Below are 25,831 nucleotides of genomic sequence, written 5' to 3' on the forward strand. Positions count from 1 at the left end.
ACACCAACAGTCGTCCTGCCTGGCGCTCTGCCGAGTTGCGCGAGTTGACTTGAGGACGAGCGGGAAGAGACGGAGGGTGAGGGATTGTCGCCCACTCGTCGTTACTTCTCTAACACTCTCCCACCGTATGCGTTGTGTTTGTGTGGTGTGTGTGTGTGGTGTGTGTGTGCGTTGCATGGTGCGTGCCTGTGTGTGGTGTGTTGTGCGTGGTGTTGTGGTGGGTGGTGTGTGTGCCGGGTGTTGTGTGTGTGCCGTGTGTGCGTGGTGTGTGCGTGGTGTTGTGTGCGCCTCGCCCCGCCATGTTTCCCCTATAGCGGCCAAGAGGCAAGATGGAGGAGGAGGAGGAGCAGGCCTCTTCAGGGGGCCCCCGTACCCGGGCTACCCCTTCTTCATGTTCCCGGACCTCGGCAACCCGTACCTGGCCAACGGGTCCCTCTCCCCCAGCGCTCGCTCGGTAAGTTCCAAATACCTCACCGCCTCCTCCTCCTCCTACTCCTCCTCCTACCTCCAATGTTGTTCCCTCTGCGACCACCACCTCCATCACCCCCCCCCCCCCCCCCCCAGGGGGTCTGCAGTTTACTCGTCGTCAACTTTCTTTTAAAGTTGTTTCTTGTTGTTGCTCAAGCAGGGCGTTGTTGTTGTTTGTTTTCCCGCATGAGACGTGAACTTTGTGCGTGTGTTATATTCGCCCCCTTGTGCCCTGATGGCCTTAATAGGTGCTCGCAAACCTGCACGTGTTGGGATTACTACACGTGGGTGACTGGTGGGGGTGGAGGAATCTTGATCTTTCTTTATCTACTTCGCTTGCCGTGGTGGCCTTAATAGGTGCTCGCTAACATCCGGGGAGGAATATTTAGCTGTGTGCGCCTGCGTTGTTTATAAACTACTTTAGCGATCTTAAGCGCCGGTGCCGGCCTTCATAGCTGCAGTTGTGTAAAGAACATACTTGACAGGCTATCTTTAGACGTAGTTTTACCCTTTGTGTGTATATATAATTGTGTATATATAGTGGGGAGAGGTGGTGTAGCGGTTAGCGCCCTGCGCTACGAACCCGGCCCACGGAGTTCAATTCCCGTTCACGGCCAACACCGCAGACGAGTTTATTGAACCGGTCCTGGAACTCGGCGCCCAGGTCAACTCGGCCTCAAATGAGTACCCGCCGGTGCGATGCGTACAAACATCCCCATGAGAGAGACAAAGGGGGCCGGGCGTGGTACCGCCCGCCCGCCCACTCGTGTGTGCCGTGCCGGCCTTTCTATAGGTGACCCAACAATCTGTTAAGAATCTTTGTCTCCTGTACGTATACAGTGTAGTATATACAGTGTAGTATATACTGTATCAACCTTCACTACGTGGGGTGGGGGGGGCTTGCAATTCCACATCACGCTGAAAAACATGAGCCGGTCACTCGCTATGGCGGGCATGCCAACATGTTGTTGTTGTGTGTGAGCGCTCGGACCGTCGTTGTTGCCATTGTCTGCATTGTGTCTGCATTGTCTCCATTGTGTCTACATTGTGTCTACATTGTGTCTTCATCGTGTCTTCATCGTGTCTCAATTGTGTATGCGTTGTGTTTGCATTGTGTCTTCATCGTCTTCCACGTGCGCTGGTGCGCGCCCGTGTTTTAAGCACTCGTCATGTACATGCATAGGAGTATTGCATTAAAAACAACGCGCAAATAACACACACATATATATATATATACACACAACCCCGTGGGAATTGAGAAGCGTGGTTAAAATTGTGTGTAAGAGTGTTTTTTTCAGGGTTTAACAATGTGAAGAATGTATGTGGTTAGGGGTGGGTTCCGGCCTTCGGAGGTGCAACTCGATAACAGCACTTGCCCCAACAGTCAGCTAAGGCTGTACGGGGGCGGGGGGGTCCTTTGTCTTTGTATAGGTTTTAAGATGTATAATTTGTATGATATTTTTTAAAATCTAAAACAATAAGTCCATTATGGATGGGAGCATGTTCGAATCCACTTGCGGCAAAGCAAAACAAATAGGAGTGTTGCAGTTGTGTTTAATTGTAGACTTGTTAACGGTGTAAACCCGCTATGAGTATTCATACAGAGAGATGTATGTACATACACTACATACCGTAATGACCGCAGTCCTCGACATGTGTTCGTTGCTGCAGAACGAGATGGACGCAGAACGTCTATTTGTTTTTATTTAGCCGTTTGCCAATAACGCCTTGTATATATAGATATGTTCAAATACTGCACCGTACGTATACATGCAAGGGGCTTGCACATTGCAAAGCGAAGTCTTGTAATTGGTAAATAAAAACGAGCGGTCCGCGTGCGTTTTTTTGATGGCCAGCCCGGCGCTTTTTATCGACTTTAGCGTCACACTCCAGGTGAATGCGACTTACTCGGTTCACCCTCCTGTTCTTTGGAGCGATTAACGCAAGGGCCAAAGCAGTTCACAGAGAGAGACGCACACACCGTCGACTGAGACTGTGTGTGTGTAGGAGTTCGTTAAAAGCCATTGACCATCGTCCTAAGTGGGCCAACATCTAACATGCTGCATCTAAAGCGGACTTAACGCGCAAGTATCGTATTAAGATCTCGGTTTTTTTTCTTGGGGGGAGGGGGATTGTTCTAATTTATAAGCGGCGACTCGGACTCTATTTGTGGAGATTATTAATTTCTAACCCACCCCGAGAGTATGCAACGGGAGTGTATAACGTTACACAAGTGTCGGTGTGTGTGCGTGTGAATTGTGTACACAGCATGCTGTGTGGGTGTTGTTGGTGTTTCCGTTGTAAGAACGCGGGTGTGTACACACATATATATAACTAAGAAAACACAACACGTTCGTCAACAATACTGTGGTCTTAAAATAAAAAAAATCTGCAACGTTTCAGGCGATGTCCCTTAATAGAACGTGTAACAACACGGCGTGATTTGAACTCTGACCAATCTCAAAACTATATAAATTTCGGAGCGGCAATAATAACGCAGCTTTCGCGTAATATAATGCTGGAAATTATTACTCGTTTCGTCATTGTGTAAAAAAAAACATTTACGGTTATATTTTATTACCGTACTGTAGTATACTTTATGGGTGGCATTTCAGTTTATGATTGTGTTATTGTTAATCATAATACCGCTTATGATCATTTTCGCTGCTGCTATCATTGACATAGAACGAGTGTAACCGGCAGGTAAGAAGTTTGCAAGGTAGAATTATTACCCACAATTGTTTATTTTAATACTTTGTCTTTAGCAATACGGCACAATAAAACAAAACTTGCTGCTTCCACCTATGGACAAGTAATTACGACGCGTTTGTGTCCATTTAATTTTTCATCCTTCGTTACGATGATCTTGAGCCAATGTACTTTGATCCCTGCAGTGTGCCTGCACTGTTGTGTATCTGTGTAAAATCACGATACAATTTGTCTTCATTCGGTCATATTCATTTGAAGCATTGCGTTAGTTTGTAGGTATTAGTACACACGTATGTACAAATGTCCTGGTGTGTCTACCTGTTATCACCCAAAATGTGTTATTAGGCAATATTGGAGAGATTATCCGATGTTTTATCCGCATGAGTGCAGATGCTAATGATTACACTGCCTGCCCAGTGCCAAACATTATTTTATTCTGGAATTATTCAAACATTATACATCTGATGGGATTGCATTCCAAGGCATGGAACACACACAAAGTACATTTTGATGAATTAGACAGCCACTGTTTAGGCACCGTTTTATGAAGTATTTGTGTGTGTGCTTATACCAACTATACGTGTGTGTTTGTGTGTACACGGACCTCTGTGTATTTACCCAAAGAATCAGTGCATTTGTTTGGCGATCTAAATTAAATTCACCCAAGCCCTCTCTGGCACAGTTGGGTTGAGATTGTATCATAAGAAACCCCGCCTCTTCCTCAGCCCACTTAAATACCTTAATTATGTTAATTGGTTTGTTAATTGCATGTTGCCCGTGTGTGTGCGCGCATACTGTCGCGCAATGGGGAGCGGTGGGTGTAGTGGTTAGCGCTACGAACCCAGTGACGAAATATCGATTTCCACACACGACGAACATTCGTGCGTCAATTTTCAAACCCATGCTGTGCCTCCTTTAGGTCGACTCAGCCTTAAGTAAATACCTGTTTTTATGGAAACAGTCCTGGCCACCCACTGCTCGAAGTATGCAATTAACTGTATTTGCCCAAACAATCTATGTAGGCTATACATAGGGGGTGGTATCTTTGTGTGTACACTATATAAGCATGTATCTCGTATTGTAAGTGGACATACACGATGTTTAGAAATCGTGTACATTTCTTAGGAAATTTAGTTTTTAAGGTACTGCTCCGATAATTCCTTTCTTTTAGTAGATAATAATTTAAGGATGTAACTATTTAGAGTTGACATGTTTAGCAAGTAGTCACACGTTTAGTTTTCAGATTGCATGACAATAGCCACGGGCGGGTTTTAACTACGCACACCCACTTCGGATTAACATCTCGCTGCTCAACGACTGCATTGACTAAACTAAAATAATGTGCACGTATGCAGTACCACCTACGACTAATAACATGAGTGAAAAATAGCCGGATGCAACTATACATTTATTTTACGTTGCCTGCGTACGTATTCACACTTTTGATTTACACTTGGGACGAAACACCATACAGAAGTACATATCTGCGCACCCCCCCCGCCCCTCCCGGCAATTTCTGCAAATTTTCCCGGTCCATCAAAATAATTTTCGCAAACAATTGAATAACAATGGTGGTGGTGCGCGTGTGCGCGCTACAATAAAGATGCCGTTCATTTTTCGGGGTTTGCATCTGCATGCCGGCTTATGGCACACTGGTGGTGCCTTGTTGGTGGCGGTGGTGGTGGTTGTCCGTGGGAACGCTCTCGCTCGCGGCGCAGTCCTCGTGTGTTGGTGCGGCAGTGCCAGGTTTTCGCCGTGCGGCGGTGCATTGGTGGAGACCCACGGGAAGCGGGGGGGGGGGGGTCGATGCGCGGATCTCACAATTTGTGTAATTAAAATCTCGTGCCCCGCTTTAGATCTGCTCGCTCGAACCCGGTTTTGTCGATGTCTTTGCCTGGAATAGTTTGCAAATAAAAAATAATATCCCCCTCCCCACCTGCTTACTTATAAACAAAAACATCCCAGGCGTAGTCTGTGCTTAGCCACGATGTCACAACTTTACGTCTGGGAATTTGAAACGTGCGTGGATGACATTTGTGCATTGACCACACTCGTACAACTGTCTGGTGTCCTCCTTAATTGAAGGTTTATTTCCATAGCAGACACTTTACATCTTTGGCGACCTTGAACTGTACAAATGTTTTATGTGCGAAGAAGAATGGCCATTGCCTGAAACGTTTCCGATTTTGGACGTTTCTCTTTACGGTCACAATGTTGTCGAGTGCGGTGGTTGTTGTCAATTGGGCTCGTACACCATTGCCTGTGCAGCGGCAGCATTACCAGATAATTTATGTAGAACTGGTGGTGGTGGCGGCTCTATCAATACCTTGTAACGCTCATCTGTTTTATAGCTAGTATTTTTAAAATTAAGTTCCATGTGCAGAGAGCCAGCGCGTACACACAGTGCACGCGTTGTTGCATGCAACGGTTACACTCCTGTTGAGCTTGTGCAGGTGCGTTGCTGCGTGTTTATCGCCTCCCAAGCGCGGCGGATGCTGTACCTGCAAAAAGCGAAGGCCAGACCCCGAGAAGCGGCTTAGTGTGGGAGATGCAGCGAGTGAGCCTTGGATACATTTCCATCTTCGTTCTGCAAAAGGATTTTGAGGTCCCCCTATTTCACCCGTCAAGATCAATGTAGCATGTAATGGCAAATACTGCCACTTTAAATATGGTTTTGCTGTTCGAGTATTTTTTTTACTCCCCTGCTTTTATTTTTTTTAACTCGAGTGCATAAAATAACAATGTTCCTTGCATCGTGCTTTCAAAACAGTTTTTTGCCTAAAGCGCATCGTGCATAACGGTTGTAAAACTTTAAAAAAGGGGCTCGCTCACAGTGAGCTGTCTGGCGTAATTATGGTAATCCTAAAGCCTAATTCTTAGCAAGCGCTGAAGAAATGTGGAGAACGCGATTGTGGTTGTGCGCGGGGCGGTGTGTGCGAGCGTTGATGCGAGTGGGTTTGGGCGGGGGGGGGGGCGGCTGTGTTGGATTCCACCGCACATTTGTGGTGTCCAGCCCCCCCATGCCCGTAAAAACTTAAACTGAACCAAATAAAGTGAGAGACCACACCATTTAGCCTCCAGCGTGAATGCTGGCTACTGGGGGGGGAAGAAGGGAAAACATACGAGCCAAATTCCTCCACTCAACCGAGTTTTGCCCACCTTTTTGGGGCTCGATGAGAACACCGAAGGCTTAATTGTTATACCGCCACCCGCTATACGCGCCGCACTCAAATGGGAGCGCCGTGCGCCGCGTTTGTAAACTGGCGACCGCGGCGGCGGCGGAGGCGCAGAGTTGCCACTTCTGAGCGTTTCCGCTCGGCCTCGGTAATCGCGTAGCGGCGGTGCAAGAAGGACAACAGACAGCCGCAGGAGGGAAGCAGTGTCTGGCCTGCTTCACTTGCGTGCCTTGTCTCGTGTTAGTCACACCCGGAGATTCTCACAGCTGTAATCGTGGAGGGTTTTTTTTTTGGGGGGGGGGGGGGTGGTTTGACGGGGCGTTGGGGTGGATGCCTCGAGGGCTCGAGAGGACGACACTGGCATTTCTATCGCAAAGCGCTTCCCTTACACCCGACCACCACCACCACCCACCCACTCCTAGAACCGCATTCCTCATTTCGCCCGCACTCAACTGTGGAATGATGCGGGTGTCTCCTTTTTGGGCGCTTGTTCTTGCAGAACAAAAAAAAATGCCATTGACTTCATTTATTCTCGTCCTTTGTTGGTTTGTAAATAACGTTTTCTTTTTCGTCCTCCAGTGGTTTTAACGAATAAAAAAAAATTAACACTTTGTCACGCGGTTTTCTTTTGAATTTGGATCGCATAAAGGCACACGTGACAATTGACGTGCGACTCAAGTTGTTAATTTAGTTTAAAAAAAAAACCCCAATGTGTTTATTTCACTTAATTAAATTTCCAGAAAAATACTGTTGTCACAGTTTTGAAAAGTGCTCGGCCATACACAAGCAAGCCAGTGCAGGGTTGGTTGGTTCGGATTATTATAATAACATCGTAAAGGGGGCATTTACCTACTGTAGCCACGTCGGGATGTTTGTGATTTTAATGCCATCTGACATTGGGTTTGATTAATGTTTAACTTTTGGTTTCATGGAGTTTTTTTGACAGGGGAGAGGGGCAGTGGTGGGTTGTGGAGGGGAAGTTGTGGACATGTACAACTTGCACACGCAAGGACTTCGCTGAACTGAAGTCGGGCATCTGCTGTACTTCCATTTGTGTATTGCATTGTTGTGTTTGGTTTGTCCTTCCCTCGCACCTCCGATTAGCACGGTTGGCTACATATGGTGCGAAAGACGTTCAACATGCACACATAGCAATTTCACAGGATCATACACACGTGTGCATGTATGAACGGGTTATTACTATTGTGAACTTGGAAGGGGGAAAGTGACAAAAAATCACTTCTGGTTATCTTGGGGGGAATTTGTCTTTAATCATCCAAGTAATACATTTTTTCAATTGGGAGTTTTATTTATAGTGGGGTTGGTCTTCCGTTGTAGTACCCACCACGTGATTTATAATCCGATCAGAGTAAAAAATCCAGCTCTCAAAACACGTAAATGGCACGAATTGTTCGGTTTTAGTGTGAACAACAAATCGAGAGAGATCGAAGAGAGAGACCTGAGCCATTCTTTCTTCTCTTGCATTGGAGAAAAATGAATTTTCGGGAGGTTTGCAAAAAAAAACTCAAAAGGAAACTTTTGTCTTCCATTCTGTTGCGTGGCAATTTAGCGCCCAGTATTACATTGACTTGACGTACTTACGCTCGCTGGACTTGAATTGCATGGCTGATGTTGGCTGCAGTGTACAGTTATGTATTCTGTACGATGCGTGTATAATCACAAGATTGCGCTGTGTTTTAAAGTTTCCATACGAACTCCCATATCATCCCGTCTCTCGAGCAGTAGACTTTAGAATGTTAATAATTGTGCAATAACGTAGGTTAATTATTACATTGGATTTGCTGTTGTACACACAACGTATAGTATACGGAGTGAACTATGCAATATGGTATCGGAACCACGCTTATCAAGGAATTTACGGGGCGATCCGTTTAAAGCGACCACATTGATTCCTAATGACGGGTTACTACTTCTCAACGGTTGATTGAATAGTGTTGCAAAAAATCTGTTGAAAAACGCTTGCAAGGAGAGTGTCAAACGATGCAATAATACGTTTATTTGGATTGGCGACAGACGAGTAATGAGGGGTTTTCTAATAATATATTTTATTTATTCATAAGTATTATTTAAGTGTGGTGTTTCAATAAACGGATCACTCCATTATGATTCCTCTGCCTTATGAATTGAGAACTATAAAAGCGACCCATTAATTGGGTACAAATGTTGTACGATTGCAGTTTGTCATCGCCTCACCTAAACATTCTACATTGGCTAATTTGAATGGCTCTTTATCGCTGACTTTTATAGTGTTGCGGTTACTATATTATACACTTGGAAAACCTTGACTATGCAATTGTACGGTAAAACATATTCATGTGCAGCTTAAGCTACAATTGAGGAAACTGAGGCCGCTAATTTGCGCCGCATAATTTGGGGCCGTTTGTTCAAAAAGGTGAGAATTTTGCTTAAAAAACATTCACTGTAGCAAGTGCAATTTAGACTCTATTTAATCAATTATCAGTGAGGAAAGATCTCGCCAATATATGATGCTTCTAGAACCGTACATAGTATTTTCATCTCCGTATGGAGTAGTTTCATGGAGAGGCGTCGTCTTGATCAAGATCCATATTTGTTTAGATATTAAGGATTTAGTTGCAACTTGGCATCACCATTTGTGAAGTGGATTATCATGAGGTGCAGGATAATGACTTGTAATCGACTCGCTGGGGACTGAATAAGGACTTCAACTCATTGGATGCCTCCAATATAAATAAATATTCTGGTTCTGTAGGTAGGTGTATATGTGGAAAGGTCGGAGATGTGAACGTCTTTAGAAAATTATAGTTTACATCGTGAGCAAGTACCGCATTGGGTGTGGGCGTTTGATTGATCGTGGCGGATACGCTATTCGGATATGCGACGTTGGTGCTGCTGTACCGTGCTGTCATATCCAGGTACCAGGTGGAGCCCAGCACGTGCGTCATGGCAGCCATGTTGTATGACGAAGGAAACAGGAAGTCATTCCCAACGGTGCAGGCAGTGATCGTTACTAAACATAATGCCCATTTATGTTTTCATCCAACATTAAAAAAACTGAAACTATTTTTAAACTAAAACATAGTGCTTTAGCGGGTTAAATGTTTACATTATACTTTTATATTTTACTAAACACAACACTTAAACATAAGTAGATGAAATAAGTACCCAGAGAAAGTGCTTGGTTCAACATTTTAAACGTTTTAATCGCTCTTTGTTCAGAAAAAAGTACCTTTGTGTGTACGATAATTGAAATTGACGCATGAATACGGTATTAGGTCATTGTTTTGCACGCAGGTACAAATTTGTAAACATTTGACGAATGCACTTGGTACAGTTAAATAATTGCCACATTTAACAATGTACTTGGTAATACAATGCCGTATGTGCATGGTACGTATAATGTGAGATAATTACGCCATTATTGTGTTGCAAAGAATAATGTTTGCAAAACAGTTTAGAGATATTGACACGACTGACGCATGATAATTATTATTTGTGCAACAGCGTTTAAAACTAGTAACCGTGTGGAGGAATGTTTGGGTTTATGTTCGCAACCAACTTTTGGCCGGTCCAACCAGTGCAGTGCTTCGAAATGGCACCACATAGTATTTGTTGTGCACAAACTACGGTATTTATTTAAAAGATTTATCCGGGAAAGTATAGCAATCCCATTTTACAGTGTGATCCTACACAAGATACGGCCACTCTGTTCGCGGACAGATGAGACAGTGCGGAGTATGGTACGCGTAGGCTTGGCACGTGCGTGTGAATATGCTTGTGTAGAACGCCTGCGTATACAACGCTTTGACTTGCGGCTTCAACAATGACCTGCCCGTTTTATTTTTTTTCGACAAACCAAAAGTACAGTGACAAATCTGTAAAGGTCTTTTCGGAGACCACCTTGCCGTGTGTGTGTTTTGCTGTGACCCCATTCGGTACGAAAGCAAACGGGGTGGGGGTTGTCGATGGGCCCTGCTCTGCGTTTGTCCGTGAAAACTCAGAAGTGCGTGCCTCTGTCCGAGCGAGGGGTTTGTCAAACCCCGGTCGCAGAGCGAGCTGATTTCCATTTCGCACAAGAGGGCCTCTCAGTAGAGGCGGCCATGTTTTTTGCCAGCTTTCTTTTGTGTTTGTCCAACTTATAAAATGTTGGCAAACAATCTTGCATTGTGTGTGACATTTGCACTTGCCCCCTGCCTTTAGAGTTTGTTTACTGACGGAGTTTGGATATTTGTGAGGATCTTGTGTTAAAAAATAAGTTTTCCTTGGGATTTACTGTATTGATTAAACATTCTAAGCAAGTAGCTACACGTTTTTGTCAGTGGTGTGTTTCGTGCACAGTTGGGGTAAAGTCTGTCTGTGGTTCAAAGCTTGGGTGGAAGATGGGAAAGTCTTGTTGATTGTATTGTACAGTGATTGTCAAACATTTGCACAACTATGTCCTGAGCAATAGCGTCACTGCAGTTGTGAACATAAATAACTAATACTGTCATAATTTTCAGCCTTTTCGCCATCAATTCGCTTATTGTTTGACAATACTTCACCATGCTTGTCGGTGTGAAGGAAAAAGCGGCGGGTGCACAGAGTACCGGTTCGGACTCTCGCCGCCAATGTTAGCTGGTGGTCAGGAATCAAAACTCTGGTTGCCAGCTTCCTATAGCCTAGTTCTCGAAACCACTACATCCCACCACAACGCCTGCACACCCACCCTGCAGAATGAGCCCAAGCACTGTGTGAATATGCGGTCACACCTGCCAGTGAACTATTCGCTATCCTTTTATAATGCGAGTGGGCAGCAGAATGCTGCTTCACACAAGGGGCTTGTTCTCTCCCCCCCTTGTGTGTTCTCGCACGATGTTATAGACTTTTTGGGCGTTTACCTCCATGGGGCCTCCTTTTGGCGAATCTTATAAAATTCGCTCTGTGCCCAAATGGTGTGGCCATGCTTCCCATCAGTATGTAGCGTGTGCATTCTTTTTATCCTTTAAAAGGATTCTCTTTTTTTTATCCTACATATCCTGAAAAAAAGCCATGGGGGGGTGGTGGGGAAAAATGGAAGTCGTGTCGCGAAGTTTTAGAAAGTTTCCGGCATGTATTAAGTATTTTCACAGGCGTGACATTTAAATAGGTTAAAATCTGTACATGTTACCCTGGCGTCAAATCAAAGGGGCCATGGAAAATGTAATAAACGTTTGTAAATTAAGTTAGTGCTCCTGGATATTTAATACCCGACAAACAGTTCGACTAGAGTTTTCTTCTTTAGCCTAGTGGAGGCCTCGGGCAGGAATTCCAGGCAAGGCCGAGGTTGTGCTGTTTTTGCACTTGCTGCAGCCTTGCTTCCCGGAGCATGTGAGATGTTTGCCGCTTAAAAACACCACACGATGGTTCCCGAATGCACTAAAAGTGTTGTGATATCCGTAACATTGCTCTGCCGTGTCATAAACGCACAACAAACGATGGAAATCTGACCTTCTTCTCTTGTTCAAGACAATGTCTTGACAATAACCAGTTTGCACATATGTGGTGGCGTGTTTTCGAAAAATGATTTTTCGCCATTGATCATCTACGGCTGACACCGCCTTAAATACTCGGCATATTTACAGCGTGCTGGAAGATAAGTTGATAACCATCTGTCTGTGCAGTCGCTTAGATGTGACTGATTATAAGGCACTGAGCATTTGGAACTGGAGTGACGTAACTCTGCAAGACTTGCGGCTCCGCCCCCTCCCTGCATGCTGAACCTCGTTTTTTTTAATCAGCCGAGCCTCCCACAGTTCTCGCTTCGAGCCCAGTGGGCTGCCCCAAGAACCCTCTTCTTCCCGCCCTTGCAGCGAGGCGTCCTGTGCCACCGCCCCCTCCGCTCCTGTCCGCTGGCTTCCCACAGCCCCCACCACATCCACGGCGGTTGTTTGTGCCTCCTCTGAAGTGCAGATGCGACACCTGCGCAGGTGGGAGTGGCGGGGGGGCTTTGCTCACGGAAGACCTCACGGGGCGTTGAAAGTTTCCTCAATTTGGTGCGGATGGTGCACCCTCCGTGACTTTACCCCCCCCCCCCCGCCTGCTTGCAGTAACCTGAGATTTTCTTAATCTGCGAATAAAGGAAGATATTTGAGGACACAAAGGCCCTGTAAACAACTGGTGGTGGTTTGCGCGGAAAAACAAACATTTATGGTTATTGCGGTGCACAAAAAATGCGTTGCATGATGACTTTAACCGACAACAAATTGAAAACCAGTTGATAAAAATTTTACCTTTGTAAATGTGTTTTTACGCACCGTACGAAAAGCCATTTGACCATACTTCACTCCGCTTGTCAGTGCTTTGGGGAGGCCTTCATCCAGCATTGCATTGACAAAGGCGTGCTGCACATCAAAAGCCATTGCAATATTTTTTTTATCATATATACTCGAGTAACGTTTGTTTTAATTGCCAATTATCAGATTTCAAAATTGTGCTACTAAAGTTGATATGAGGTGATGAAAGGTCCCCATTCCAACAGCTTCATACTCCAGAATTTTGTGTGAAGATGATTAACAAACCCGTGGGGTGACACTACGAGTGGGCACATTCACTTTCACCACAACCACAAGATGGCATGCTATTGTATTCCGTACAGATCAGTTTTGCCACATCTTTATCATCCAATTCATATAGTGCATCACAAGTGGAATTTTTTTCTTTCAAATCTTTACTTTGTGCAGTCGTTTTATTTTACTGGGCAAACGCCATAAACTCACTCTACTAAAATTAAAACCTCTAGGGATTTGTGGTACCATTTCAGGAGTACCACCTAACAGCGATTTTATTCTATTAGGTGGCACTCGTCGTGAGATGTTAACTACCTCGGCTGGGTACCCAGGAGGTCGTGGGTTCGACCCCGACCCTGATGGCTGTGTATTTGGAGTTTGCGTGTTCTCGCCATGGCCGCGTGGCTATTTCTCCGGGTCCCTCCACGTTTAGAATCAACATGCATTTACAGCATTTGGCTGTTAACAATTTCCACATAAGCCACTTTCTTGATCTATCGCTTGTGGCCAGGTCTGTTCTGAAAAAAAATCTAGATAGCTCGGTGGCCCTTACCTGATAAAATTAAAAAATAGTTTACTTTGAATCTTGTTGGCGCAGCGTTCCCACGTCACGCCGGCGGGTTTTCTCTCGGCTCCTCGTGCCTCTCCCGCAGCATGTCCGCCGAAGCATCTGCGGCCTCGGCTGCATGGACAGGAACCTCCGTAGGTGGGGGGGAGGGGGTTGGGGGTGACATGTCCCTGCGGTGGTAATGCGTTTACCATTTGTAAAGATTTGCAGTCTGAACCCTAGCAAACGCCCAGGTTAATTAATTCTGCAGGTGTATTAACCATTGAAAAGATACGTGCCGGCTGCTTCACAGCTGAAGTTATTCGACACAGTTAGCCATGTGTGCCGGTCTATTAGGAAACCATTGGTGCTATGCACTTCGAAATCGAGATGGTTTAGTTTGTCCTCCCCCGGTAGCTCCGATTCGCATGGTTGTCTACGCGCGGTGTGAAAGAAGCTCAACCTACATGGATACATCGTGCTCCAAATATTTGACAAATGACTTGCAAATTATTTGCCACGGTTAAACATCACCCACTGCTGACAGACTCGTGCCAGCTTGCTGGCCGGCGCCGAGTTCACCTTCCGCCAGGGACAGCTGCCACCGGGAGTCCCCTTCCAGATGTACGGCATCGGAGGTTGCGGTATATAAACGATGATGACGTCGTCCCGTATTTATGGTGTGATCCGATGGCTCCGTTTATTTTGACCATACCGATACTGGAGAAAAATTAACTTTAACGTGGTCTCCTATAAGGTTAATTGGGCACCATAAATATGCTGCTGCCGGAGAAGTAATAAAAGTTATCTAAAACGGCGATAACATTCAGTACCGGTGTAGTGTTGTGCCTGTGGTGGAATGGTTAGCACACTGGACTTGCAATCCAGAGGTCGGTGGTGATTCAATACGTACTCCTGGCATGACGGTTGAAACAATGGAAACTTTCTTCAGCTCCCACCCCACCACAACTCTGTCCGTGCAGCAGTATAAGCGGATACACCTCGAGCGAGCGGCTTGGCACGCCACCTGGGCTGGGGCTGACTCCCTTCTCGACAAAGACGTCTGGCCAGTGTAGAAGAGTAGTAGGCCATACATTCCCTCTCGAGTGTCTCTCTCGGCCTCTCCCACTGGTAGTGGAGGCGCCTTTCCACCAGCAGAGGCATGAGTAAGCAGTTGCAGGGCTGCACTTTTACTTAAAAACTATCTTTTATTGAACTGTACATGTCCGGGTGGAGCTGCCAATCGCAACTTTAGAAAGTTGAGGTTCAAAAATAAAGTTTAACCGCAAAGGAAGAAGCGATTTTTTTTTGGGTCAGGAAAATACATTTGCGAAAGATTGTGTGCCAAGAAGATTTTTTTGCGTGATATTTCACGGGAGAAAATGCACGATTGCATGTTGGTGCCCCTGGAGAGGGAACGCTCGCACGCGCACTCGTGCGTGTGTGTTCCTCATTCGCGCTGATCCGACAAAAACCTTGAACATCCACTGCCTGCCTACAAACACCGCTGGAGCACACTGACATTACTTAATGCTGTTTTGGCCCTCCGTTGTCGGCCGTTGAGTTGTTGTATCTCATCGTTCAAGAAATTTGGCGGTGCTTATCTCGGCCCACGAAGCAGAATCGTCAACTTGCACAAGTGTTTAGAATGGGCCTGGGTATGCCACGGGGGTCTGAGCGGGTGGATGCAACAACTAAGAAGTAATGAAAACAAGTGGATTAACACCACGAAATTTACAGGCTCATCAACGCCCGGCCTGGTTCTTTCTTTACCCAAAACGACCGTTAGATCATCTGCGCCGTCATCGACGATGGCGAACTTGAGAAACGTGAGCCGGGGATGCGGACCGAACGAACGGTGGTCGTTTTGCCAAACCCATCGCTGCCGCGCTGGTATTGCGCTCGTGAGGGGCCATGTGGTTTTAATTGAGCCGAGGTGGGGGGGGGGGGGTGATTACCTTCAGCGTTGCATCACGGTAATTGTTTCGGACGAGCGGTTATTATGGCCGGGCTGCTGGGGGGGGGGGGGGAAGGGACACCACTTCCTGTCTGGCCCCTTTTCGTGGGAGCAGATTAACTCGGGTCTACAGCGTGGGCCTCCACACTTTCGCATGGACTTGGTGGAGTGGGTTCAGTTCGAAGGGGGGTGGGGGGGCAAGAAGCGGCTACAGACGACAAATGGTGTGCACGCCACGTATGCTTTGCGCGTGTTGGTGTGCGCGCGCCGTCTGTGTGTTGCGCACGTGTTCGTGTGTTCACATTTCCTGCAGCTCGCGCCCGAGGAGACAGCGAGATTGCCGCGCGTGGTCTAAAGGGCGCGAGAGCGAACGTTACTCACGTGGGCCACGCGCCCGCTGTGTAACGAACAATATCGCAGGCGAGTTTAGGGGGGGGGGGTGGGGGAGTTGCGGGTGGACACCTCCGACCGCCTTGGTAGTCGGAGCTTCCCACCGCTATCGTGTTATGTCTCGGAGCCTGGGCCGCGATGCGCCCTGGAGCGGAGCGTAGAGACCCTCGGCGGTGTGCCCCCCCCCCCCGCCAACGCTTGTTTTTAAGGTTTTAACATTTTTGACGATTACGTTAACTTCGGTCGTGGAATGCATCAATTCCGTGTTGTTTTAAATAAATAACCGCGGTGTTTTATAAACGTCCGACTTTGGAGCCGCGCACGTAGACGCGCTCGCGAAGTCGCCTCGCCGTGGGGCTGGAAGTTATCCTGTAGCGCGAGTGGGTTAAAGTGTTGCTCGTCTGGTGTCAAATGCCCCACAAAATTAGGGCATGAAACCGATTGGATTTTCTATCACAATTCAGTTTCCCAACGATTAATCATAAGGGCAACCTCCTGACATTACATTGCTGAATTATACTGGAATGCACGTGAGCGCACACTTTTTGTCGTCGGTATATTTATCTGGACAAACATTATAGAAAAACTGCCCAGTTAGAAGCACAAAGGCTTGAGCCAAAATAAAGAAGTGATGCCAAACATTGCTAAGTTAAACATGACACCGTTGGCTCTCTTGGTGCAGGAACCCTGCCCCCTTCTGTGAAGTCAGTGGGAGGAGCGCTCGCAAAATTCCCACTGCCCTCCTCTGCCCCTCTGCCAGCATTTTCACCGTTTTCGACGGTGTACGAAGCATGCTCCATTATTAGTCCGCCGTTGTAGCGTGCCTCGTTATGGTTATTGACGACGCATCGGTTGCCATAGTCATCGTAGACGCGTTGACAAAGAGATGGCAAACGGTGTATTTGTCGTCGATTTTATTCACCGTAGCATGATGGCCTCTTTTCTGTTCTTGCACAAGGGCAATATGTCCGGGAGCTAAAAGTCGGCGTCGAGCTCTGCTAGCCACGCCTCGAGTCTCCAGAGGAGGGTTCCTGTAGTTTTGCTGTTCCTCCTCCGTTGAAGGAACGCAGACGATGGTGATTTACTCGAATGGTCCATAGTTTGGACTGCGTGGTGACGCCACTGATGTGACCCTCCCGAGACGTCACCGTGGCTTGGTGATTCAAGAAGCAATCTCGCTTCTTTCTGCACGAGCCGATCTTATCCCTCCGTCCCAATGGTGGGGGTCCCACTGGAGCGCTGGCTCCTGCTGTGAGCCCGTCATTGGTCTCGGCCGCCATCGGCCATCGGCCAGCGACTTTTCCTTCCCAAGCCCACATACTCGTCTTAAAACAGTCGACGTAAACGCCTCGAACTGGCTACTGATGTCTGATCTACGTGTTCCTCCTTCCCTCTCTCCCGCGTAATTGCAAGCAGGCACCTTTCAGATTTAGTTGTTCTACGTTCTCTTTGTACGTCGTTTCATGCGAACGAGCACTCCCAGGATGGGTGGATCTCGTGCTGAGGTTTGTGGTGAAGCAGGGAGGGGACATCAGTGGGAACCGTGTACCACGTCCCTCTCGTGGCTGGGGCGCCACGGTGGTATGTGAATTACCTCGCCCGGTACACAGGAGGTAGTAGGTTAGGATCCTGACCCTGACGCCTGTCTATTTGGAGTTTGCATGATTTTCTCGCCTTTGGTCGCTTGGATTTTTCTCCGGCTCCTCCGGTTTTTACCTCAATGTTTAGAAGCATGCGTTGAGAGTACGTGGCTGGTGTAAATGTCCACGTGATAAGCCACATTCGGCTATAATTTGTGACAAGGTCTCTGAAGAGCCTTACCTGGTAAAATATAAAAAAGTTGTTAAATCTGCGTTTAGGCACGTGTCATGGATGTTCACGTTAATTCCGCGATGCTGCCCGACGTGTGATTAACGGCAGCAAGCCTCTCGCGGGTATCGCTGGTGCCGCGCCAGTGCTGCACATGCAGCGGCAGTGGTGCGTGCGTAGAGTACACACAACGCACCCCCCCCCCCCCCCCCCCCCCCCCCCCCCAGAGCGCCACGTTCATATTATTTATATTTGTGCGGTCGTTCGTACGGCCGCACGTTATTACATTTTTACGTTTATTCGTAGCTCGTTTAGCCGAAAGTGGCTTGCCGCCCCGGCTATTGAGTTGCAGCCTTTGCGGGAATTTGGAGTCGGGTCTCGAGAAAAACAGATGTTTTGCGTTGCTCAGTCAAGTTGTGTTAAATGGCTGCGTGGGGGTTGAGAGGTGGAAGGGGGAGAGAGGGGGGGTATTGGGGGGTTGGGGGGCGTTGGTTTTGGCTTGTGGAGGGGAGGCGCAGGGGAGGGATGTGTGGGAGTTTTTTTTCTTGGGGGGGGGGGTCGTGGAGAGTGGGGGGTGCAGCTCGCGGCCTCACTGAGAGCCACGCCCACAGCCAGGCCCTTGCCCTCCAGGGCTCGCTTCACACCGGGAGACTTTTAAATAACATTAACAATTAAACGAGATCGCAAGGCCATTGACTCGTGCGGTTACATTTTACGTGAATGGGCCCCTTCTTTGTCAGTCCACTGCTGGATGGAGGGCCCCCTGGCGCCGTGGCACGGTCGTGTTTGACCGTACTTTGCCGCACTGGTCCAGGACGGTTTGGGTGAAGATTGAGTGAGCGTAAGGAGTTAAGGAGTGTAGAGTGCAGTTTAAACGAGTAGATGTTGATGCACTGCCCCGTTGATGCCTGCAACCTAACCCAGTAGTCTACGGCACCTGTTGTGCAATGTGGTCGTCCGTCGCACATTCAATGGATTGTCCAGGCTCAAGCACTGCTTGGCTCCCGAGATGTGGTGAGATCGGGCGCTTTTAGTAGTGATGATATGGTCTTACGGAGAGTAGGAACGCGGTCGTCGTGATAATGAATAACTGTGGCAGGCTTCGTCCAGGACTAAGCCAGCGTCTGGCTGTGTTGCTCTCCGTTGCCTGTTAGTCGATACGTGATGCATAAAATAACTGTCCCGTCGGTGCGCGGTGACTGGTCACCACGCAGAACAAAAACCACAACGCACAACGATGACTCGGTGCCCAATTCGCAAATACAGTGGAGTCCTCATCACAGCGACACATTGTCCAGCCTCAAGGAGGCCTCAACGTAAAATTAACCCATAATACAGTTTTTTTTGGGTTAGATCTCATAAATATGTAAATGTGTCGTTAAACCTGTCAGGGTTTAATGAACCACACAGGAGGATTTCTCCACAAACCTAGTTGTAATTACTGTCAAAACGTCGTACACAGATTGTAAATGTTGTGGCTTGACTCTCCAACACACCGGTGTGCTGTACTAGTGACGAATTGGCACGTTCTTTTTACGTGACAAACCTTACTAGTTGGCTGTGTCAGGTGGTGGTAGGTTTAATGACACATTTCCGTGATCAAACCCAACAAAACCTGTATGGATGATATTGGTCGCGAAAGCCGACGTGTTAAACGTAGAATTAATCCGTTGTTTTACCCTACAACATCGGCTGTACTGATGAGAAAAGAAATTCCACATTCTGCTGCCAAGAGCCAGGCTCTTCACAGGGGAGCCATTGTTAACTTTAACACCAAGCGGTGAAAACTCCCTCCCCAGGTGGCGCGTGCATATCTGTGCCCGCCTGCGGGCACGGCCAGCGGCATTATCACACCGCCGGCCGCAATGCGCCGGCGTGGCCGTTGGACCAGATGAAGGGGAGGGGCTCTCTCTCTCTCTTTTTGTTTTTGGGATCCAGTGCCTCGTCTGCAAGGAAGAGACCCGAGCTAACCTCGTCCTCGGACAATTTACTCGCGTCGTAATTGCCGTCGCGGTGCCTCTCACGGTCCCGCGACGCGCTCGTGCTCCTGCGCAGGATCCAATTTTATCGTTCTGTCTCTCGACTGGCGGCCGTACGTTGGAGAGTTTCCCTCCTTTGGCTGGCACCTCGTTAATCCCGACCGTCGGCAAGCATTCCTCGGAGTGACGTGCCCTGCTCAAGGTCCGCCCGCTCGCAGTACTTTTATTAACTGTCAATACGACTTCTGCAACTTTGTGCATGCTAGCGATTACACTTAGGATTATACTTGAGAGACTGGAAGTTCCACCTCCCCGTGCTGCTTTGCATGCTTTTCGACTTTTTCCTCCGTTTTCTAAATCGGTGTCCGTGTTTCTAATAAATGTGTCGTATAGCAGTTGATGCGCCACCGATTAAAAGCTTTCTTTTTTACGCACGCAGGTGTGTTGCGCCAAAACTCGTAGGCACGTGTCGTGATGGGTCACTGCACGATCTGACCATGTCCGTGCAGTGCTCGCCGAACTGCATTGGATTCTGGTCTGCCGAACGAATACATTCTAAGGTCGCACTCGTCACACACCAAGTGCTTGCCACAAATTAACGACAATACCCTGCTGATCTCGTCAAGGACCATAAACCATCACGCAAACTCGGGTCATTCTCCCAGCGACTTTTGGCTCGCCATCGAACAAAGACGGTCACTGCATCGTGCGCTTTCAGATGCGCTTCTGTGGCCGTCTGGAATGCTCTTCCTTCTGATATTAGGAAGCCACTGGAGTTATGCACTTTTAAATCTAGATTAAAACTCATTTCTTTAGAACAGTTATTTTTGATTAGTTTGTTGCCATACACACACACAAACGCATACAAGGTGTTGGTATGAGTGGCTCGTGCATCCAAACCATCGGCGTTTACATTAGAAAGCAATTCCTTGTGCGGCTACAGGACAATGTTGCGTGCTCGCGGCATTGCCCGTGCATTCTTCTGTAAACGCCCAAGAGATGTTTTTCCCTTGTCAGCTCGTTTACGATGTCCGCTTCACTTCCAAACACGTTTTGCCGCCAGTCTCTAGTGCGGTACGCGGCAGGAATTTCATCGTGGAGACGAAAGAAAAGTGTCACGTTTGCCATATTTCACGGGCTGATCGTGTAACCGAGCTCTGTGCCCAGATGTTGTATTTATATATTTTATTTTTTACTCGCAGTTGGGGGGGGGTGGCTGAGGGTAGGGGGGCGGCGTGGGGGAAGGGAGGGGACACAGAGCCGGCATCTTGTTACTTGTTTTATTTCCCGTCGTTTGTATGTTTTTGTTTTGGAGACGCGTAGGTAAATAAAGGAGATGGAAGCGAAGTTTAAGGGTGCGCAAAGAAGCCGTGGAGAGGTGCCCGCTTAACATTTCACCGAGATACAAGGGGGACGCATGGATCCATGAACAAACACGATAGAGAGATGTGATGTTGACTTTTTGTTAAAGTGCGTGGGCTCGGATACACACGCTCACTAACGGCGATGATGTTGATCCATGGGCGGGATCGGTAATATAACGTGCCGAGATCACTGCGGAGATGGAGAGAAGAGATCAGCACATTGGCACGAGCAAGGTGGCATCGCGATGTCAAGATGGGGGGGGGGGGGGATGGACAATGTTGGGTGACGAAAATATTTAATCCAGCCGTAGATAGACTATGGCTTGACGTGCACAGGTATAAACGTGTGCACAGGTATAAACGTCTGCGCAGCGAGAGTCACACTGGGTGCAAGTTGCCATTTGAGATTTCTTTAACCAGAAACCTGTGAGCCGAAAAGAACATTATAAGAAACCTGGGTCTTTTCTGCCCTTGGGCGACGCTAATAATGCAAACGCTTGTCAGGATTTTGCGCGCAAGCGGCGTGCTTTCGTAGCAACCTCCACCCGGTGCTCCAAGCTGTTTTGGGTGCCGGGAAACAGAGGGAGGGAGGTGTTTGTGCTGGGTAACACGATCGAGAGCAAGCCCCGTTGGGCAATTTTAATAAACCCACCCTGTGGATAAATGACGCGGGAGAATGAAAGCCGCGCCGGTGTGGGGATGCGTGGTAATTTTTATTCTGCGCCTACTCCGATGCACCGTCACCTTCCAGGTGATCGTGCCGTCCGGAATTTCGAGCTGTCGTGGTGGGGGTGGTGACCTTGTCGATTGGTGGTGGCATTGGGGTGCAGAGCAGGAAGCTAAACAAATAGTGTTGTTATTTTACCAGGCAAGGCGCCCACGGAGCTATGTAACGCTTTTTCAGAAGCGACCTGGTCACAATATCCCAACGAGAAGTGGCTTATCACGTGGACATTTATAGCAGTCAAATATTCTAAACGCATGTTGTTTCTAAATGTGTGAGGGGAAAAATCGGAGGACCCGGAGAAAATTTCACACGACCACGGGGAAGAGACATGCAAACTCCAAATATACAGCAGGTGTCAGAGCTGAGATCGAACCCACGACCTCTTGAATTCCAAGCGAGGTGGTCAACATCTTGCCACCGTGGCACCCTTGTTCAGGTGCTCCCCAAACTTGTCCGGTAAAAAATTAACAAAATTAAAGAGTTGCAAAAGTCAGGCCAGGTATGCGTATGCGAGGGATAATGCATGTCCTGGCGTGGACACCCTGGGGTTTGTGGATCAGACCTGCACTCGCAGGCAAACGATTTGGTGCCTGCAGGAGGGCAGTACAGCAAGTAGTAGACTGCCAACGTGGCTATTGCCGGGGAATGTGCGCAGTCCGCCGGGCAAAGTCTGTCGTGCTTGGGTAAATAATAGTGTATTCAAATGCGTTCATTACGACCGCTTTTTTTTGCGTGCGGGGGTTGCAGGGTGCGACGGGGGTTAATGTGGGGGTATCGAGCGCCATGGGTAATGGTTGTTGTGACGGCTTGGCTGTGATGGGTTTGCTAAGGGGGCGGTGTGGGGGGGGGGCGTCTTCACCGACCCCTACAGGCAGATTATCGGCTGTCAAGAGCTCCTTCCCAACAAGCCCCACGATGAAATTCTACATTTAATTGAGTTCCTCTGCTCGGTTCAGTAAATGCGAGTTGGAATTATCGTGCGAACCGTTTATAAGAGGCACGTCATCAGCTGAGATTGGAGGTCCCACAGCATATTACGGCGCATAATTTTTCTTGCCTTTTTACATTTTACGAGTAGGGGTTTTTAACGTTAACATTAATTGAATTGTGGATACAATTTGCAGCTGTGTGTGCCGTGCGCATGGGGAGTGGTAGTGTTACCGCTAGAGCGCTCCGGACCCGGGAAGCCGAGTTCAATTACTGCTCACGGCCACCAACACCGGTGACGATGATATGAACCGGTCCCAGGCCTCCCCGTAGGTCGACTCGGCCTCAAATGAGTACCTGGTGAGATGCGTAAAAACATCGCCACTGGGGAGACAAAGTCGGTCGGGCGTGGTGCTGGCCACCCACCCCCTCGTGCGCCGTGCCGGGCACCGCTTACAGAAACTCGCCTCGAGTCTGCTAAGGATGAACGGGGGTGGGGTTGGGGGGGGGATCTTTGTCTTTCTGTATAGTGGCAAGGTATGTACCACTTTCCGCTTGACTGGTCCATGAAGGAATGTGCTCGCAACACGCTCTGCCGCTTATGAAGCCGTCGAAAAATAGATAACGAATCGTGCCCCCCTCTCCCTCCCTCACGCCCAAGACCACCAAACTGAAACGGATGAAACCCAGATACGCCGCTCCTCTGCTGCGCGAGTTGTGCATTAAAACAAATATAAAACAAATATAAAACAAATCCCGGCGCTGGAGCTCGGCTGAGAGGCCCTCAACTGGCCGCCGTTGCCGCGTGCTCCTCAGCGGCAGCGGCGGCTTCGATGCATTTCAACTCATTACGGTGATGGGGGGGGCAAGCGACGTGACGTTTAACCAAACACTGGGATTGGGCAAGCGCCAGCCCCCCCCCCTGCTCCCCCCCCCCCACCGCCCCCCTGTCATAATCCATTAGGTAAACGCTGTTTGCCAACAGCTTTGTGTTGTCTTTAGCAATCGTAAAAAAACGCAACGCACAACTTCTATCTGGCTGAAGAATGTTCATCAATCCCTGGCTAGAAAGTGGCTACGTGGTTTAATCTTCAGGAGTATGGACTTCTGAGCTTTCTTCTTTCGAGTGTCATTGGCATCTGATTTATAAATTACTTGACTTTGCTGCCGAGCGGTGAATTGTACCGTATGATACCCGCGCTGTGTGCGCACGTGGAGCTTCTTGCTCGCCGTACGTAGTCAACCGTGCTCGTCGGAGCTGCGGTGTAATGGGGAGTGGAAAATCTCGCTAGTGTCAACATTTTTGGTGACGGGCGTCGCGCAAAGCTTGAAAAATGTAAATAAACAAAAAAATACTTTGACTCGAACTCAAAGTTGAGCCGTTGTTAACCCACAATATTTATAACGAGAAGTGATGGCTGCAATTAAGAAAGTGGTGTTTCTTGCGCTGGCATGAGCAATATTATTTCAAGGATTTTAAAATAGTGCTACAATAAGTTCATTATGCGGTGCAGCCCCGAGATTGCTGGCAGAAAGGGCTCCACTACAGCAAACTCTAGAGAGAGGACGTCGTTCGGGTATTTGGCCTAGTCTTCCACACTGACGGTCGAGGAGGAGGTATGGATTTCCCACTCTTTGTCCCACCACGTGCGGGGAATGCCGGTCAACTAGCTGTGGTTGTCGACGCTATTTTTCTTCCTGGGTAGACAGAGGCGTTTTGGGGGATTTAAGTTACTTTATACTGGACATCTGTTTAAAAAAAACTTCATAGCTCATCAGATTCCTCCAGCCTAACGACATATTCTGATTTTGACTTTACCCACTGTTTCAACGTTCAACGGCCACATGCCGGGAGATTGGAACCGGCAACCTCTGGATCGCAAGTCCAATGCGCTGATGACCACCACGACACTGCCGCGATAGGGAACGTCTAACTTGCTCGCACGGTCCCCTCCGACGCCGTGGGTGTGACGGCGTTGTCCGTCCACCGTGCCTTGCGGCGCAAATGTAAAGTCCTGACATGTTCGCCATCTAAGCTGAGTAATTGTTTCGCTAGTGCCAGGTGTGTATTCTCACTCGAGACCTATTTTTGTTATGTATGTTAAACTTATTTCTTACCGTACATAGCCAGCTGTACTCATTGGAGGTGCATGGGAAAGACGAAAAACTGAACACAAAAAGCAGTTTTAAAGAAATTAGTTTTCCATCTAAATTATGTAAAAGTGCGTAGCTCCAGTGGCTTCCTAAAATCGGAAGGAAGACCGTTCCAGACGGCTGCAGAAGCGCATCTGAAAGCGTGCGAAGCAGTGACCGTCTTTGTTCGATGTTTAGCCAAAAGCTGCTGCGAGGATGACCGGAGTTTGCATGATGCTTTATACTCCTTGACGAGATCAGCAAGGTATAGTGGCTCATTCATGCATTTTGCAATAATGTAGGATGCGTTCCATGATATTCTTTGTTTAGTGGATGGTCTTTATTACAAATAATTAGTCGTCATTTTCTGTTGTGTGCCATGCTGGCCTTAATAGGTGCTCGCTAAACATCACTTTTCCCAACAGTTTGTACAAAAAGAGACTTCTGCCTTGTGAGAAATGGTAGTTGTGGTATTTCGCTTGAAAATTACAACTATTTACTCACCCTTGAGTCAATCCACTACCGAATGAAGACGTCCCCCATGCTGGGTCTGTCATGGAGATTGTTTGACTGTACTTCGCGATGGTCAGCAATGGTTGGTGAAGGGTGAAGAGGGGTGGAGGGGGGGGGATCCCAGGACCAATGCAGATGTCACTCATGGTAAGCCAAAGGCAGGAATCAAACACGGGTCGCCAGGTTCATAGCAAAGAGTGTTCATAACCACTGCACCTCCACTCCACCACCCTTCCCTTATTATCGGTCGCTCTAAAAACTAATTTTTATTTTTGACAGAACATGTTTGTTTTTTATAGGCCTTTGACGACCAACATTAAAGCATCGCATATAATTTAAATCCAAGAATGCTTAATCTAAAGTGATGCGCAATAATACAAATGTTAAGAGTCTATCTACAGTTGTCATTTTGCGGTGGGAAAAGCACCGGGGGGAGAGCGGCGGCAGCTGAGTTGGCCGCTTGAGTGCTTCGCCGCAACATTCCTCCCCCGTGTGCTTTTTGGACGAATTTTTTTTTCAATGGCAGCCCCCCCCCCCACCACCACCAACCCCGTCTCTCTCCTATCTCTCGTCGATTCACGGAGTAATTTATTATGGTCACAACAATG

The 25,831-nt window shown here is 47.9% G+C and overlaps 1 protein-coding gene across 11 annotated transcripts in view; it reads left to right on the top strand.

Moving 5' to 3' along the window:
* Window positions 1-25,831, top strand: part of LOC133354480 (transcription factor 7-like 2) — a 169,251-nt gene that overhangs the window by 2,806 nt on the left and 140,614 nt on the right. For all 11 annotated transcript variants that reach the window (XM_061571340.1, XM_061571338.1, XM_061571339.1 and 8 more), the window contains exon 3: window positions 315-454. In XM_061571340.1, coding sequence (XP_061427324.1) covers window positions 315-454 — 140 coding nt within the window. The remainder of the gene's footprint in view (window positions 1-314; window positions 455-25,831) is intronic.

This window comes from Lethenteron reissneri, chromosome 47, assembly GCF_015708825.2.
Source record: "Lethenteron reissneri isolate LAM-NWPU_2019-01 chromosome 47, ASM1570882v1, whole genome shotgun sequence".
NCBI classification, from domain to species: domain Eukaryota; kingdom Metazoa; phylum Chordata; class Hyperoartia; order Petromyzontiformes; family Petromyzontidae; genus Lethenteron; species Lethenteron reissneri.